The 17,586-nt window shown below is 48.2% G+C and overlaps 1 protein-coding gene across 10 annotated transcripts in view; it reads right to left on the bottom strand.

Moving 5' to 3' along the window:
* The window catches only part of gse1b (Gse1 coiled-coil protein b), a 663,364-nt gene that overhangs the window by 89,692 nt on the left and 556,086 nt on the right, over window positions 1-17,586 (bottom strand). For 8 of the 10 annotated variants that reach the window (XM_072517860.1, XM_072517861.1, XM_072517863.1 and 5 more), the window contains one exon: window positions 3,232-3,450. The exons of the other annotated variants lie outside the window; for them this stretch is intronic. In XM_072517860.1, the coding sequence (XP_072373961.1) occupies window positions 3,232-3,450 (219 nt within the window). The remainder of the gene's footprint in view (window positions 1-3,231; window positions 3,451-17,586) is intronic. 10 annotated transcript variants of the gene reach the window in all.

The raw sequence follows: 17,586 nt of genomic DNA, 5'->3' as shown, positions 1-17,586 counted from the left end.
CAGATGCGAGAGTGCGAGCAAATAAGCCAAAGCCAATGCTCGAAGAGCTGCATATGTTGAAGCGATGATGTTAGTTGGAGACCTCTTTCAAAACAGTGGACCACACTCAGCAGGATTTGAACTCTCCGTGCAATGACATCCTACTGCTCCTTCCCCAGTAGAATTTCAAGGACAGCCCAGCACGTGACTAACCCTAACCCTAACCCTAACCCGACTGTTCACATTGCGAGTGAACGTGACCCACCAAAATTTGCCGCCGGATTAAAGGCAATACACCTGTGACTTGCTGGTCCAGCTTGGACGTAGACACTCTGGGGGAAAAAAATAGCCGTTGAACTCTAGATGTCAAATCCTTGGTGCTGGGCTGAAAGGGTAATACTACTGATTGGAAAAGGAATCCCAATATCAAGGGCAGAATTTTACAGCTATACCGCGGTGGGGGCTGGGTTTGGAAAATTCAGCCAGCCATTCAAATGTCCAGTCACTTCGGGAGGACCGGAGAATCCTGCCAGCGGACGGGGCTGTAAAACTCTACCCCAAATTGCTGAAACCTGCAGATTGAGTAAACGGGGTTGGGTTGTAGTGAGTGAGGGAAAGGAAAGGCTGAGCCAGGAAGCCCTGGATAAAGCCAATACTTGCTGGTGACTCTCCCAACACTGAGCCGAAACACCTGACCTTCACCCAGCAAAGCAGGTGAGGCCAGCACACAGCCAGCAGGCAGGACAGACTCAGGGGACTGGAGTCCCTCACTTACTACACTCCACTTATTCAATGGGCAGCTTTCAGCAACTTGACCTCGGGATTCCTCTCCCAGTGGGATGACTCCTTCATCTTAGCACTAATGCTTTGACGTCCAGGGTTAAACTGCTCTTCCTTAGAACTTTAGTTAGGCCACACTTGGACCAGAAGGATGTGGAGGCTTTAGAGAGGGTGCAGAAGAGATTTACCAGAATGTTGCCTGGTATGGAGGGCATTAGCTATGAGGAGCGGTTGAATAAACTCGGTTTGTTCTCACTGGAACAACGGAGGTTGAGGGGAGACCTGATAGAGGTCTACAAAATTATGAGGGGCATAGACAGAGTGGATAGTCAGAGGCTGTTCCTCAGGGTAGAGGGGTCAATTACTAGGGGGCATAGGTTTAAGGTGGGAGGGGCAAGGTTTAGAGTAGATGTACGAGGCAAGTTTTTTTACACAGAGGGTAGTGGGTGTCTGGAACTCGCTACCGGAGGAGGTGGTGGAAGCAGGGACGATAGTGACATTTAAGGGGCATCTTGACAAATACATGAATAGGATGGGAATAGAGGGATACGGACCCAGGAACTGGAGAAGATTGTAGTTTAGTCGGGCAGCATGGTCGGCACGGGCTTGGAGGGCCGAAGGGCCTGTTCCTGTGCTGTACATTTCTTTGTTCACAAGGATTAGGGGCAGCTGCAGGGGGTAATCATAAACGTGTGAGCATCAGCACCTGTTGACATGTTGACAAGTTTCCCAAATCCCCCCATCCCGGTAGACTGTTTTACCCCCTTTAATCTTTGCCTTTGACTCATTCTCTTCCCTACTCTTTTGGGCAGCATGGTAGCACAGTGGTTAGCACAGTTGCTTCACAGAGCCAGGGTCCTAGGTTCGATTCCGGATTGGGTCACTGTCTGTGCGGAGTCTGCACTTTCTCCCCGTGTCTGCGTGGGTTTCCTCCAGGACCTATGGTTTCCTCCCACAAGTCCTGAAAGACGTGCTTGTTCGGTGAATTGAATATTCTGAATTTTCCCTCCATGTACCCGAGCAGGCGCTGGAGTGTGGCGACGAGGTGATTTACACAGTAACTTCATTGCAGTGTTCATGTAAGCCTACTTGTGACAATAATAACGATTATTATAAAATAAGTGAGGTTATTAAAGATTATTATTATTACATTGCCCCGCAGGCAACGCCATAGGATGCACACTCCACCCAGGGTTTGGCTTGGGCAACCCTGCATCTAAGCAGAGATGTTTGTTCCCAGGTAGCCAGGTTGACTGGCCCTCACTGGGGAACCACTCACAAACTCCTGGATGACCCAATACATGGCTTATCCAAGTGATTTGCAGTCTACCAGGCTCAATATTAATGTAGGATCACAGGAAGGTACTGGGCTGGAAAGGGACATGGTCGTCCAATCAGTCCACAAAACACGGCATCCCGCTGCCTCTCGCGTGCTCGGCCAAATTCCTCGACACTCCAGCAGTGCTGCCCTGTTCAATAATCTATTTGGGAAAATGTGGACTAGGTTTTCCAGTAGGACAGATTTTAATACTTGCAGATTTTAACAAATGAAAAGAACATTCAGTTCTCGGATAAGGATAGGGGTTGAAGGATCTTGGTGCTCTCGACTGACTGGAAAAGTCTCTACTCCCTCCTGTGCAGAGGTAACAGCAAAAATTAAATATAATTTCCCCATTTATGTAATTTATATAAGATTTCCTAACGTCTGAAAACTGCCAGATTCCAGTCTGGGAACAGCAAAACAGTGTGAGTAAGGTCCAGCAAAGCTCAGCAGGCTCCTATTTCCCAGCAGGGACTCGGGGAAGGACAAGAGGTGTTATTTCCTTCTCTGGACTCGAATGTCCTGAGTTTGTACTGTAGGCTCGCCACCCTCTGCTGGAAGGTCAATGAGCCATGGGGCCACGGAGCGTTCAACTGTTGAGCTCAATCCTGTCCTCACCATTTTCCCATACACCTTTTTCCCGCGGGAGACCACGGGATTGAGAAGGGCAGTGGAAACCTTCTGACTACCGAGATCAGGCAAGCAGCACAGATCAGGCACTTAACCTGGTATTCTCCTGAACGGTATAAAAAATGAAATGAAATGAAATGAAACTCGCTTATTGTCACAAGTAGGCTTCAAATGAAGTTACTGTGAAAAGCCCCTAGTCGCCACATTCCGGCGCCTGTTCGGGGAGGCTGGTACGGGAATTGAACCGTGCTGCTGGCCTGCTTTCAAAGCCAGCGATTTAGCCCTGCGCTAAACCAGCCCCTTCTACCCTCCCTCCTTACCCACTACCCGATCCTGCCACATGCCTAATTGGTGCAAGGATTTGTGCAACAAGAAAAAATTCCTGAGAAACTCATGGTGCAGTCGACAAAAACAACAAGTGTTGATATGCAGCTTTGTGTCATACGGCACATCGCAGTGACAAAGCATTGGTCTCCAATGTACAGCTGAATGGCGCGTTTTGTTTTGTTTCTCTCACTCACCTCTGGGCTCTTCAGCTTGTTTGGCGAGTTTGCGGAGTGCGGCTGCAAAGCTGGCAGAGTGCGCCGACGGGACCGACAACGTGCTGTTAGCTGCCGGGCTGCCATTGGGCACTATGGAGCCATTGAGGGAGGATGGGTTGAGGGGGCTTACGGTGGCTGTCGTCCGTGCCGCAGTCGAGATCATTCCTAGTGAAGGTGACTTTGGCTCATGGCTCATGCCTAGAGAGGTTTGTGGGTGAGGGAGGGGTGGGGGGGGGGGGGGGGGGGGGGGAAAGGGGGGGAAAAAAAGGAGAGAACAAAGATTTAGATGGGGGGGGAGAAAAGTGCTGAATCCCTCCTCCGACAAAGCATGACCAAATTAATGAAACATAGGACAGAAAATACTTAAAACGCAGTCGTGCCCCGTACTTATAGCATTGTACGGCTACATGTTTTTTTTTAAACAAAGCTGTAATTTCCGAGACACCTTTGGGTGCGTCACATTATGAGGTCAAAGGCTAAGCTTTAAAATAAAGTGGTAAAACACACATACAAGGCTGCATATGTAAACACACATTTGCCCACAGTCATCATATATTCATGCACACACACACACCATGAATGTATGCATACACACACACGTACGTACGCACATACACACACCCACACACACTCAGATGCAAATTTACATGTATATACACACACAGACCTATTCCCAGGTAATCATCTGTTCTGGACTCTCAATCTATAATTTCTGGACTGCATTTAAGATAGATAACGCTGGCATTTTGTCAAGCTGCAGCAGCCAGCCTATTGAGCAGGTTTACAAGCGTATCAATTCCAACATCTGACCCTCCGTGTCCTCTCACTGAAGAAACACTTGCATCAAACATGACACTAATTACGCTTTCTCATGAACCCGTGGCAGAAAGGTGTTGTCAATGGATGAGAAACGTCTGTCTCGGGGAGAAGAGGTCCAGAGGAGCCAATGCCCTTTGCTCACCTTTGTGGCCCAATACATTACAGACGGTGACATGCAAAAGCTGAAATGCAAGCAGAGAGGCACTTAGACTGGCATGGCACAGCTCTGTTGGAGCGCCAATAGAATATGTCTGGAGTTTTCCTTCAATTTGCACCACCACAAACCAAAGTTTTCAAGGTGCAGGCTGACAGGATGTCTTGAGTATTTTTTTAAAAAGGAGAATTTAATTCCAGTCCCAGGTCATTGTGTGTAAAGCACAATTTAATGACCTATTGCAAATAAACTGGAATGCTAACCCTGGATTGCAACACCCTGTTGCCAGCCAGGTTACCGTGAGCTGTCTGTAAACTGGTTTACCGCACTGCAAAGTAATGGCAGCAAGTGGAGTCCGGTTATTTACACACAGGTGACTCAAAGCCACATCACATGGTAATGGCATAAAATGTCCTAGGCATTGCAGAACAACAGCAGACCAAATGTCTGCTTCCTTATCAAGCACTTGTGCAACTCTTGTGAAGGTGTACTGAACTCTGCTTGGCGACAATTTCCATATGACCTGGTTGCCATGGGGGCAGAGGCCCAGGTTACAATCTATTGAAAGTCAGGTGCGAGCTTTAACACCTGAGCACAAGAGGAAGCAGCTGTTTCTGCAGTCCAGACTCTGAGCAATCAGACCCAAGAGCTGGGGAAGAAGACCCACAATAGATAGGCTGAGGAAAAGGACTGCTTTTAGGGCAAACACCAAGCAGAGGGCTGGTGAGGATGGAACATCCATTTAAGGAAACAAGGATGGTGAAGAGTGAAAGACCACATTATCACCATTAAGTTTAACGGGTTTAGTGAAGGGAAATTTTGTTTAAAAGGAAAATTCATCCTGTTGAAGCCTGGAAAAGAGGCCCTATTAATGCTAGAAGGACTCGCACTTTTAACTCAAATGTGTATGGAGAGTGTATAATGTACAAATGCAGACTGGGGTTTTCAGTACTGCTAAGAATGGAGGGAGGAGAACCTTTTTTTGTTGTGTAGTGTATTAGTTGCCTACTACATGATGTTTAGTCAATTTTGATTTCATTTGGTTTGTTACAGTAAATGTCTTAAAACATGAAATATTTTGTGCGATTCTTTGCATGGGTCACTGGGAAATTTAATTTGTGTCTCTTCTTAAAAGGTATCGGTCTCGAGAGGGATCGTAACACTAGTCTGGCTAATGGTGGGAATCATTTTAATTTTTCTATTGACTGAATCAAAGTCTCTCCTTGAAAACTCCCATTGGATCACCTCTTAATCTTCGAACATCCTGGTGATCAAGACAGAAGGGAGGAAAGAACGAGTTGTGCATTAAGCAGTGGTCGGAGAGGAGGAAAACCCCAAGTGAGGGTGGCAGCAAAAATGAAAAGCAAGAATGAGGGGGGTTGGTGAAGAGAGAGACCAACAGCAGCAATACTCAAGAGGGAAAGGTAGACAAAAAAAAGGCAATGGCATACATGGAGGGAACATTTGAGGGAGTGCAGCATTTAGAGAGCTGGAAGGTGGAGCTGTTTTCTTGTGGCGAATGGCTGGGGAAACAAAACACTGGCGATTAAAGATAGTTTTGCAACAGTATTGCATGAGAGGTTAAGTTCGAGGAATCCGACATGCTCCCATTGTATGGCAGTCCAACAAAATGATTTTGGGGGTGTTTTAATATCTGGTGCACTATTAGTTGGTACAGACGGGTTTCACAAACATCTACCGATGTCACCAGTGACATCCTGAAGAGGAGGTGAGAAAGAATCTGACACAAAACTCCCCGCAATCCCTTTGTAACAGTGGATCAAATATATCTTTATTGTCACAAGTAGGCTTACATTAACACTGCAATGAAGTTACTGTGAAAAGCCCCTAGTCGCCACATTCCGGCGCCTGTTCGGGTACACAGAGGGAGAATTCAGAATGTCCAAATGACCTAATCTGCGCATCTTTTGGAACTTGTGGGAGGAAACCGGGGCACCCGGATGAAACCCACGCAGACACGGGGAGAACGTGCAGACTCCGCACAGCCAGTGACCCAAGCCAGGAATCAAACCTGGGATCCTGGAGCAGTGAAGCAACAGTGCTAGCCACTGTGCTACCATCCCGTCATTGCAATACTGAGTAACACGGAATGGTAAGAGCATAGTTTTAGGGCATGGTCAGTCCTCTGATTGAGGCTGCTGGTGAATGTGGGGGCAGGGTGCAAAGGGGACGAGGGCAAATGGTCAAACCGGCCTCAGCGACTTTGCCAGAGAAAGGAATATCAGCTCACATCCCTCCTCCTCAGACCTGTGCCACGATTAAAGCAAAGAGAGTAGATGTGGGTACCAATGAGGGACAGGGTTGGTCTTTGCACGTGAGAAATCATCACTTGGATAAGCTGGCAGAGAACCCCCCACCCCACCACTATCACTGAGCGAACTGCATCTCAGCATCAATTATCACCATGAGAGACCAGAGTTAAAACAGTGGAGGAGGGAATTAGCAGGGAGTGGCTTCCCAGTGCAGTTTACTTAATGATCCATTAATGAACAAAAATAAAAATAAATTATCGCCTGATCTGACCAAAGGGAGGGTTGCAGTTGCAAACATCGCTCCCTTAAGACTCAAGAGTGGAAATGTTGCACATAAGCAGTTGTAAACATTCTGATAGCAACACTGGTCTTTACGGCATTACTTGAAAAGGTTTGGAGTCTTAAAACTTGCTTTACAGTGGCATGGATCACACAGTCAGCCTTGATATTCAGTGGGTCTTGCAGCCAAGAAAATAGCCGAGGATTCTTATCAAGGCTTTGATTCCGATGAGGCAAAAAGAATGGTAGCACTTTACTAATAAGCGATGGTTCGGGGTGGGGGAGATTTTTATTTTTTTTCAAAAAAATATACTTTATTCATAAATCTATACTAAACATTACAGAACATTTCGAATTGTCTTGACTGCACATTTCCATCAGAGTTACACATTCCCTTGACTTTCTTCCATTCAATTTTTGATAACAATACACACATATCGCTCTTTACGTTACATTATGCACTCCCTTAATAAGTCGCGCAACATTCTCCAAACAATCGAATAGCTCCTCGTCTTTAATTCCAATTCACAGCATCAGCACTTGGGAATACATTACTTTGCACCGTGCTATGATTGATGAGATATGATTGGATATACTTTGTTGCGGGAGGAGAAATGCTTGATGCTCGGCCATCGGGGGTGGGGGGGGGGGTTGCTGAAGTGCGCCCTCGAGGTCCATTAAGACCAGAGAGCTCCGATCAGTCACGCGGAGCCGGCTGAAATACAAAACTCTCCTTGTCACTTCCTCTTTCACGTGTGACTCTCTGCACTCCGTGCTCTTCACTCGCAGGCCTTACTTTATTTCATATCCCCCCCCACCACTCCCCATCCCTATTAATACCACAAGAGCCATTACTAATCACAGACCCACTGTTTCCTGCCGTTTCCTAATTACAAAAACCCAGTCCCCAGCAGTCTGCTGACTTCAAACCACATTCTGCGATCACCAGGCACTGTAATTACAAACTAACAGTTTGGATGAATTTTTTTTTGCTGGATCCATGCAGAACCCCTCCTGGATAATTATACCCTAGAGCATCAGGCTGGCAGGTCTCCTATTTAATCGGAGCTACACATTTGTGTCCTGCACTTCATAATAATCTCTCTTGACAATTTTCATTACAATTGGAAGAATGTTGAACAAATAAACAGTATTATTTAGCTGCCTCCTTCATCTCAGACAACCTTCCATCCCCTTGGGGCTAGTGCTCAGCATATTAACAGTGATAGGCCACTATGTATGCGGCACACATGATAGCATATGACATTCAGTTGATCTCTCTACAGCCAGTTGAATTCTAAGGTCGATTATAATAAAACTATTGAGTTTACGCCAATTTTCTTCTCCATAATATCCTGAATTTCTTTTGGAAATGCCGTATTTTTCTCAGTTCCTTTGTTATCCACTGGTCAATTCACGACTTGTCACTTCAATTATTTTTCTCCTTACTGTTCCACATTGACCACTGACCAAAAATACCAACAGCTTTCAATTCTCCCCCCTCCCGCACCCCCCCCCCCCCCTCCCTTTTTCTTTTCCCTCCCTTGCAAAGAAAGCCCTCTCTACCTGGCTCCGCCAATGTTAGCTGGGTGCGTGTGACCACAGCTTGGACATTCTGCCCTGTGGAAGGAGCAGCGCTCCGAAAGCTAGTGTTTGAAACAAACATGTTGGACTTTAACCTGGTGCTGTAAGACTTCTTACTGTGCTCACCCCAGTCCAACGCCGGCGTCTCCACATCATGCCCTGTGGGAAGACCAGAAGGAAGCAAGGGGGGGGAAAAGGGAGGAGTACTGATTATCTGGCTTCACATCTGCTGCTGGGCAACATCTAACCGAGGGGTTGTGCTCGGATCCCCCATGCTTACCTAAAGCTTTTTCCTCATCTTCAGGAAACATTTTGATAGTAGGAGTGATCAAGGTCCTCAGTGCATTCACATTTTTTTCCCTCTGGCCCGTCCCCTTATAGAGTACACAGAATAACAATACAGAACCAAGCCTCACTACCCAACTGGTCCAGGTAGGTATTTATGCTCCACACAAGTCTTCCCCATCTTACTTCATGGTGGCACAGTGGTTAGCACTGCTGCCACACAGCGCCAGGGACCCGGGTTTAATTCCGGCCTTGGGTGACTGTCTGTGTGGAGTTTGCACGTTCTCCCCGTGTCTGTGTGGGTTTCCTCCAGGTGCTCCGGTTTCTTCCCACAGTCCAAAGGTGTGCAGGTTAGGTGGATTGACCATGCTAAATTGCCCATCAGTGTCCAGTGATGTGCATTTTAGGTGCGGTTATGAGGATAGGGCAGGGGAGTGGACTGAGGTACGATGATCTTTTTAAAGGTCGGTGCAGACTCCATGGGCCGAATGGCCTCCATCTGCACTGTAGAGATTTTATGGGATTCCTTCAAACAAATTTGTTTATTTTAAGAGTGTTGGAAGTCAGTGAAGAAATATACAATCAGTTTAAGGAAGAGCCTGTTTGCTTTCCAATTGAGCACTGCACCGTGAGGGTGGGCCTGTTGGACAACCAATCAAGGAACAGGGCTGCTGGAGAGGGAGGAGGTCATGTGATGAAAACTCCGGATTAGATCCAGCCAGAGTTGGCAACCTGAGCTGACTTCCCAATAACGACTACTGTTCTGTGACACACCAGAAGGTGCACACTGCACCTTCACATAGCATCTACTTCACCTTCCTCCTGCTACCAGCCCCACCACACAATGAGTGAATAACACCCTGTGCACGGTCATTTTCCAAAATGTTAGCAGGAATTTGAAGCTTCACAAAAGGAAACGAGGAAGCCCCTGTGCTGTTTTTTAACATTTGTTTATGGGTAATGGGTATCAGCATTTATTGCTCACTACATGTCACATGTAGGTCAGACCAGGTGAGGACAGCAGATTTCCTTCCGTAAAGGACATTAGTTTTGTGGCCATCCTTAGACATGTAAATTAAAATTTTGATTGAATTCAAATTTCACCATCTACCATGGTGGGATTCGAACCCAGGTCCCCGGAGCATAACCTGGGTCTCTGGATTACTAGTCCAGTGACAATACCACTACGCCACTGCCTCACATTGAGATATGGGACTGGCTCTCTGTTAGATGTTATCTTTTAGATTGATCTATATTTTAATCCCAACGCCAATTTGTGATTCTATGTTATGTTCTGGATGCTAAAGTGCCACAGTAGGGTACACGGAGCACAATTTATGAGTTTGTGGGCGACACTAAACATGGGCATGATGAGGAATCAAGTACCACCCAGGCCATACCAGCACCTGGGTTTATGAGGTGACCAGGCCAAATAGTGCTCCAGGTCAGACATAACCTTGTGCTGCACGCGAATGTGTAAATCAGATATCCAGGGCTCTGGGCTTTTAGTTCCCTCTTGGGTTGGGAGTGGAGTCAGGCGGGAGCTAAAAATAGTTCCACTGGCCAGCACCTCGCCTCGAGTCAATTTTGCAGGATTTACCCCCCTGCACACCGTAACTGTTCAGCATCTCGAAGAGCTGAAGCGAGGTGAAATGAAATGAAAAGAAAAATCGCTTATTGTCACAAGTAGGCTTCAAATGAAGTTACTGTGTAAAGCCCCTAGTCGCCACATTCCGGCGCCTATTTGGGGAGGCTGGTACGGGAATTGAACTGTGCTGCTGGCTTGCCTTGGTCTGCTTTCAAAGCCAGCGATTTAGCCCTGTACTAAACCAGCCCCAGGTCAATTAATAGAGGCGGACTGCAATTTACCCTGCCTGCTTAGGTACAAGAGCAGCCACAGGTTTTGCTATAGAGGGGTGGGTTACCCCCTCCTCACTCGATCCGCCACTCCAATCACCCCTAACTTACACAAGTGGTGGCCTGGCTGCTGAATCTATTGTTTAATTAAAGTTTTTAAAAAGTTACCAAGAGGGCGCCTCGGTTTTAAATGTCTTCTCTCTTATTTACCTGCCGTTACAAACCGCTGCCCCTCTCGAGCCGAAGGCCGCTGGTTGGCCCTTCAGCCATGACAGCACGTCCGCTGTCCTTCACCGGTCAGAGAACCTGATGGACAATGCCATGTTAAACAGGGCAACAAGGCGACACTGTGGGCATAGGTATGATAACAGTACAGAAAAACTGATCATACTTCAATAAAACACTGGGGAGAGGAACCCAGCATGGTTTAATGAACAGATGGATCCCAAGATGGGGGAATGAAAGAATAAGGTTCGATGGGCCAAATGGCCTCCCTCATCTGCTGTGAACACATAGTTGCTTTGAATATGTGATCAGACTCAAAGTCACACCACACCTCCCAGGAAAATAACGCAAACTCTCATTCTGAATCACGATGAAACAATTCTGCCGTTAAATTATGTGTCTATACTTTGGGATTGGGGTGAAGGGGGTGTTGGACGGTCTCCCACTGTCTTCTATAAGGCATTCCTTTCAAAATCCATCAACCATTCTAACACAGTATGAGAGGTAGAAAGCTTTAATGGAGGGTCCCAAGGAATTCTACCACCCTGCCAGTTTAGCGAATATTGAACAATCTCATACCCCAATGTACAAGAAGTATGCAATCATTCATATTACAGAGTCAATTAGACGGTAAAAGGTTTTTTTTTTACAATAGCATGTTTGGCTTTCCTTAGCAACATGGACTGGGTAATCGTAATAGCTGCAGAAAGTACTTGTGTGTTCAAACAGGCCAAGCATTATTAACAGTGAGGGCACTGTTTGCCCTGAGGCACATTCAGTGCTCTATTACACCAACACCTTGTCTCCTCAACTGAGCTGAACCTGTTACATTAACTTTGTCCAAATCGCCACCCAGCTCCAAGAGGGGAGCAACAGAAATAAAACAAAGGGGTTGAGAAGCGGGGGATTGGACAGGGATGGGTGGGACAGAACACCCCCCCCCCCCCCCTCCCCATCATTCACCACTTTATCAACTCCCCCCCCCCCCCAAAAGACACAGACACCCCTTTGTGCCGCACCCTAACTTGATCTAAGGTGGTGAACGCTGGCAAGCTATTCCCCCCTGAAAGGCATCACAATTGAGTCAGACACCAACTGGTATCTGCAAATGTGCATTTTACAGCAGGTGTCTGTCGCTGCTCTGGTAGGGTTCACCTGTAGCCCATGCTGCACATTGTGTCATGATGCTGCTCTGGTAGGGTTCACCTGTAGCCCATGCTGCACATTGTGTCATGATGCTGCTCTGGTAGGGTTCACCTGTAGCCCATGCTGCACATTGTGTCATGATGCTGCTCTGGTAGGGTTCACCTGTAGCCCATGCTGCACATTGTGTCATGATGCTGCTCTGGTAGGGTTCACCTGTAGCCCATGCTGCACATTGTGTCATGATGCTGCTCTGGTAGGGTTCACCTGTAGCCCATGCTGCACATTGTGTCATGATGCTGCTCTGGTAGGGTTCACCTGTAGCCCATGCTGCACATTGTGTCATGATGCGCAGCAATCGCAGAATCACAAAATTGTTATGGCGTATGGATAAGGTCATTTGGCCCCTCATGTCTGCACCAGCTCTCCGAAGGGCAACTCACCGAGGGCCATTTTACCGCCACCACCTGCATGTTTTACCTTTTTACAGATTCCCTTTTTAAAAATAAATTTAGTGTACCCAATTCATTTTTTCCAATGAAGGGGCAATTTAACGTGGCCAATCCACCCAGCCTGCACATCTTTGGGTTGTGGGGGCGAAACCCACGCAGACACTGGGAGAATGTGCAACCTCCACACGCACAGTGACCCAGGGCCGGGATCGAACCTGGGACCTCGGCGCCGTGAGGCTGCCCTGCTACCCACAGCACCACCGTGCTGCCCCTACATATTCCCTTTTAAATGCTTATAAGAACATAAGACGTAGGAGCAGAAGTAGGCCATTCGACCCCTCGAGTCTGCTCCGCCATTTAATGAGATAATGACCAATCTGGTATGATAGTCCTGAACTGGGGCAGCACGGTGGTGCAGTGGTTAGCACTGAGGACCTGGGTTCGATCCCGGCTCTGGGTCACTGTCTGTGTGGAGTTTGCACATTCTCCCCATGTCTGCATGGGTTTCACCCCCACAACCCAAAGATGTGCAGGCAAGGTCGATTGGCACTGATAAATTGCCCCTTAATTGGAAAAAATGAATTGGATACTCTAAATTTTTTTAAAAAATGATAGTCCTGAACTCCACTTTCCCACCGTATCCCCATAACACTTGACTCCCTCACTGATTAAAAATCGACTTTTAAATGATGGCGGAAGCCCCGAGTGAGGGTCATGACATGGAATGTTCGTGGGCTAAATAGGCCGGTTAAGCGGTCCCGGGTGTTCGCAGACTTTGAGAGCAGAGATGATCTTCCTGCAGGAGATTGTAACTCTGGGTGAATTCAGATGAAGCTGAGGGAGGGGTGGGTGGGGCAAGTGTTCCACTCTGAGTTCGACTCGAAGTTATGCGGGGGTTGCCATGCTGATAAGAAATTGGAGTTTATGGAAGTTTGGGAGGTGCGGGACCTGGATGGGGGCAGGGGGGTAGTGGGGGGAGGTTTGTGATACTGAGTGGGGTGTTAATGGGGACTCTGGTGGTATTGGTGAATGTATATGTGCCCAATTGAGATGACGCCGGATTTGTTGGGAGTGATTCTGGACTTGGACTCTCACCCGCTGATTATAGGGGGAGATTTTAATTGTGTACTGGAGCCGTTTCTAGATGGGCTGGACTTCCCAGAGTTAGGGGAGTGCAAGAGGCAGGTGCTGGAAGAACCATTAGGGCTGAAGGAGGTGATGGAGTGCACTGGCATGATGCAGTCAGGCACGGTGCCGGTACCAGATGGCTTTCTGGCGGAACTTTATAAACAGTTCGCCACAGAGTTGCCTCCATCCTTATGGATATGTTCTTTTAAAAAAATATAAATTTAGAATATCCAATACATTTTTTTCAAATTAAGGGGCAATTTAGCGTGGCTAATCCAGCTACCCTGCACATCTTTGGGTTGTGGGGGCGAAACCCACGTAGACACGGGGAGACTGTGCAAACTCCACACGGACATGACCCAGAGCCGGGATCGAACCTGAGACCTCGGCGCCGTGAGGCAGCAATGCTAACCACTGCGCCACCGTGCTGCCGTCTTATGGGTATGTTCAATGAAGCGGTGGAGTTCGGTGAAGAATGGGGAACTGCTGGCTGTGCTGGAGCAGGCGTCGATTTCGTTGATCCCAAAAGAGCTGAAGGATCCACTGGAGTGCGGATCCTATGGGCCCATCGTATTGCTGAACACGGACATGAAAGCCCCAGCAAAGGTATTGGTGAGAATATTGGGACGGGCGTTTACCTGAGGTGGCGTCGGAGGACCAAGCAAGGTTTATGAAGGAGAGGCAGCTTTTCTAGTAATATTAGGAGGTTGTGTAACGTAATTCTGACTCTTGTCGGAGGGGCGAGTGCCGGAGGTGATTGTGTCAATGGATGTGGGGCAGGCCTTTGACTGGGTTAGAATGGAGGCATTTGTTCAAAATCCTGGGGAGGTTCGGGGTTGGGCAGAGGTTTGTGGTGTGGATTTGGTTATTGTATGCGACCCCGAATGGCAAGTGTGTGAATGAATGAGACAAACTCAGGGTATTTTGGGCTGCATAGAGAAACAAGGCAGGGGTGTCCACCGTCCCCACTACTGTTCACGCTGGCGATTGAGCCCTTGGCGATGGCACTTAGGGCCTTGGCTGAGTGGCGGGGGATTGATAGGGCAAGCAGGGAGCACTGGGTGTTGCAGTGTTTGAGGTTCCAGTGTTTGAGGATCCACGAGTGGGCCACGATGCATCGGTGGAACCTGACAGGGTTGGTGGAGAAGGTTAAGGAGGACCTTAAACACTGGGATACTCGACCTTTGACATTGGCAGGGAGGGTACAGGTGGTAACGATGAACATACTGCCAAGATTCCGGTTTGTTTTCCAGTCCATCCTGATTTTCCTCCCCAAGGCCATTTATCAGAAGGTAGATGCGTTAATCTTGGAGTTCGTGTGGGCAGGGTAGTGGGCCAGAGGTTACTAGGAATCTGTTGCAATGTCAGAGGCAGGAGGGGGGACTTGCGCTCCTGAATTTGCTGCATTACTATTGGGCAGCGAATGTGGAAAAGATATGATGGTATGTATGTGTGTGAGTAAATGTGTGGGTGTTGGGGGGGGGGGGGGGGGGGGGGGGTGGCCCTGATTGGGCCACGTTGGAGGAGTTGTGTGAGGGAGTGAGCCTGAGGGCCCTTGTGACGGTCCCGCTGCCATTTGTCCCTCGGAGGTTCACGAGTAGCCCTATGGTAGAATCGTCCATAGAAGCCGGCTGAGGGAGCACTTTAAACTGGGGCACTTGCCAATGATGACTGTGTGGGCATCATAGGTTTGAGCCAGGGAGGATGGATGGGATGTACAGGAGATGGTGGGAGGAAGGGCTAGTCCGGATTAGGGACATGTTTGTAGAGGGACAGTTTGCTGGGCTAAAGGAGCTGCGGGAGAAATTCGAGCTACCACAGGGGAGTGAGTTGAGATACTGGCAAGTGTGGGCCTTTGCGCGCAAGGAGCTGCCCTCATTCCCTCGGGTACTGGAACGTATGCTTTTGGAAAAAAATATTGCTCCCGGATGAAGGAGGAATAGTAGGATAGGGGACATTAATGGGTGGTTGGGAGAGAAGGGCACAACTGTAGTGAAAAGAATCAGGTGGGAGGAGGAGTTGGGAAGGGAGATAGGATGGGGACCTTGGTGCCAAGTATTGCGCCGAGTGAACTCAACCTCCTCCTGCGCAAGGAGGAGTCTTATACAATTTAAGGTGGTGCATGGGGTCCATGTGCCCACGGCTCGGAATGAGTGGACTTTTCCCAGAGGCAGTGGACGGATGTTTGAGACAAATTCTTCTTTCGTTCATCATCGCTCTTGGGCTCCAGCAGAATCCAATGTCGTTGCCCTTCACGCACACATCAAGGTACAAAATGTCACATTAAAGTTGGCAGCTCTGCTGGTAGCATTCTCGTCACTCAGTGGAGTGGAAGTGGATTCAAGCTCAAGTCCAGCATTGAGTGTGAAGTCTTGGCTCACACTTCAGAGCGGTGGCAGTGCGTTTAGGTTGAGAAGTTAAACCAAGGTCGCACCTGCCCACCCAAGTGGATATTAAAGGCAAACAGCATGACCTGGAAAAGATCAGTTGAGTTCCCCTAATCCCAGGCTAACAGATATCACTTGATTAACATCGTCCAAAACAGGTCATTCATCGCACTGATCTGTGTGGGATCTTGCTGTGCTGAAATGGCTGCCAGGTTGCCTACCCACCAGTAATTCAATGTATGTGACTTGTGCTAAGGCCCCACCAGGTAGTTTTTGAATAATAAATAGTCTCTCGCTGGGCAATAAGCAGGTACAGATGTTAGCGTACTATTTCACAGAAAATAGGAAAGGCCATTCAGCCCTTACATCATGCTGCACCGCTCAACAACAAAATGGCTGATCCTTTATCTCAACACAATGCTCGGCAGGTCCACTTACGAATATGCCCGACTGGAGCAGAGAAATTAAATGTTTCCCCTCCTCCTCCTCTCCTACAGGAGGGATACTGCTGCATCTTAAAGCAAATCACTGGATTGCTCAAAGAAAATAATCACCCACAGGAGCTAATCCCCTCCGCCCGGCTGGCCGCCGCGCTGCTCCATTGCAGCTGACAGAGCTCTCTGCAAAAGTGAATTATGAAACTTACACTAGACTACAAAGGCTGACTAAAAGGTGCTGGATAATGTTTCACAGCTGTAAACCAGTCTTAATTGTCAGCTCTTAGCCAGGAGCCTCTTGCAAGTCGCAGAACCCTGCCTTAATGTGATCAGCCACTTTTCTTGATCCAGTGTGACCTCCACCTTGGACTGACATTTCTCTGATAACACTCAGTCGCTAATTGAGAGCGCAGCTTTCAGAGAGCCCCCTGCATTAAGATGCAGCTGGCTGGCTGGAGCCGCATTTCCAATCAGATTGAAATTTGCTTACAGAACCAATCTGGCTGCCCCAGGCTCATGTCACGATACCTTGTGAGCTCCTGTCTCAGCACCTTGCCTTAATCACGGTCATCGATGCTCACCCAAAGAGATGGTGTACAAAGCCCTGCCATTACGCAATTAGACTGTTGCAGGCAGACTGATATCATTGTCATGCAGTCACCCTAATATGCAAAGTGCCATTAACACTCATTACTCAATTGATGTCGGAACCGAGGAGTCTTCCTCAGTGCATGTGCCATGTCCACAAAGCTATTTAACAACATCTGCAGATCACACTGTTCAGTTAAAAGCTCTCAGGGAGGTCAGAACCATTTAGAAATTAGACTGCAGGTTCTTCCCCTGTGGCTCTGTGTGTAAAGACATTGGAGCCAAGAGATGAGAAGGCCTCAGGCCCGAACTATGGCCTGTGAGCTGACGCGGCAGCAGTAATTGGATTGTCACAATAGGACCAGTTTCCTGAAGTGAGCGAAAGAGGTGGAGGGGAAAACCAGCCAGGTTTCCCTGCTTGTGATCCATGGGGTCATGTTGCAAAGTGCACTGGGGCATCATCATCAAAGTGGAAACCCTGCAGACATTCAAGCGTCTAAGTTGACATACCTAGTGGGCAGCACGGTAGCACACGGCTTCACAGCTCCAAGGTCCCAGGTTCGATTCTCAGCTTGGGTCACTGTCTGTGCGGAGTCTGCGCGTTCTCCCCTTGTCTGCTTGGGTTTCCTCCGGGTGCTCCGGTTTCCTCCCACAGTCCAAAGATGCGCAGGTTAGGTGGATTGGCCACGCTAAATTGCCCTTAAGTGTCCCAAAAGGTAGGTG

The sequence above is a fragment of the Scyliorhinus torazame genome, chromosome 10 (assembly GCF_047496885.1).
Source record: "Scyliorhinus torazame isolate Kashiwa2021f chromosome 10, sScyTor2.1, whole genome shotgun sequence".
NCBI lineage: Eukaryota > Metazoa > Chordata > Chondrichthyes > Carcharhiniformes > Scyliorhinidae > Scyliorhinus > Scyliorhinus torazame.
The sequence above is the reverse complement of the archived record's forward strand: the minus strand, read 5'-3'. Positions and strand labels throughout refer to the sequence as shown.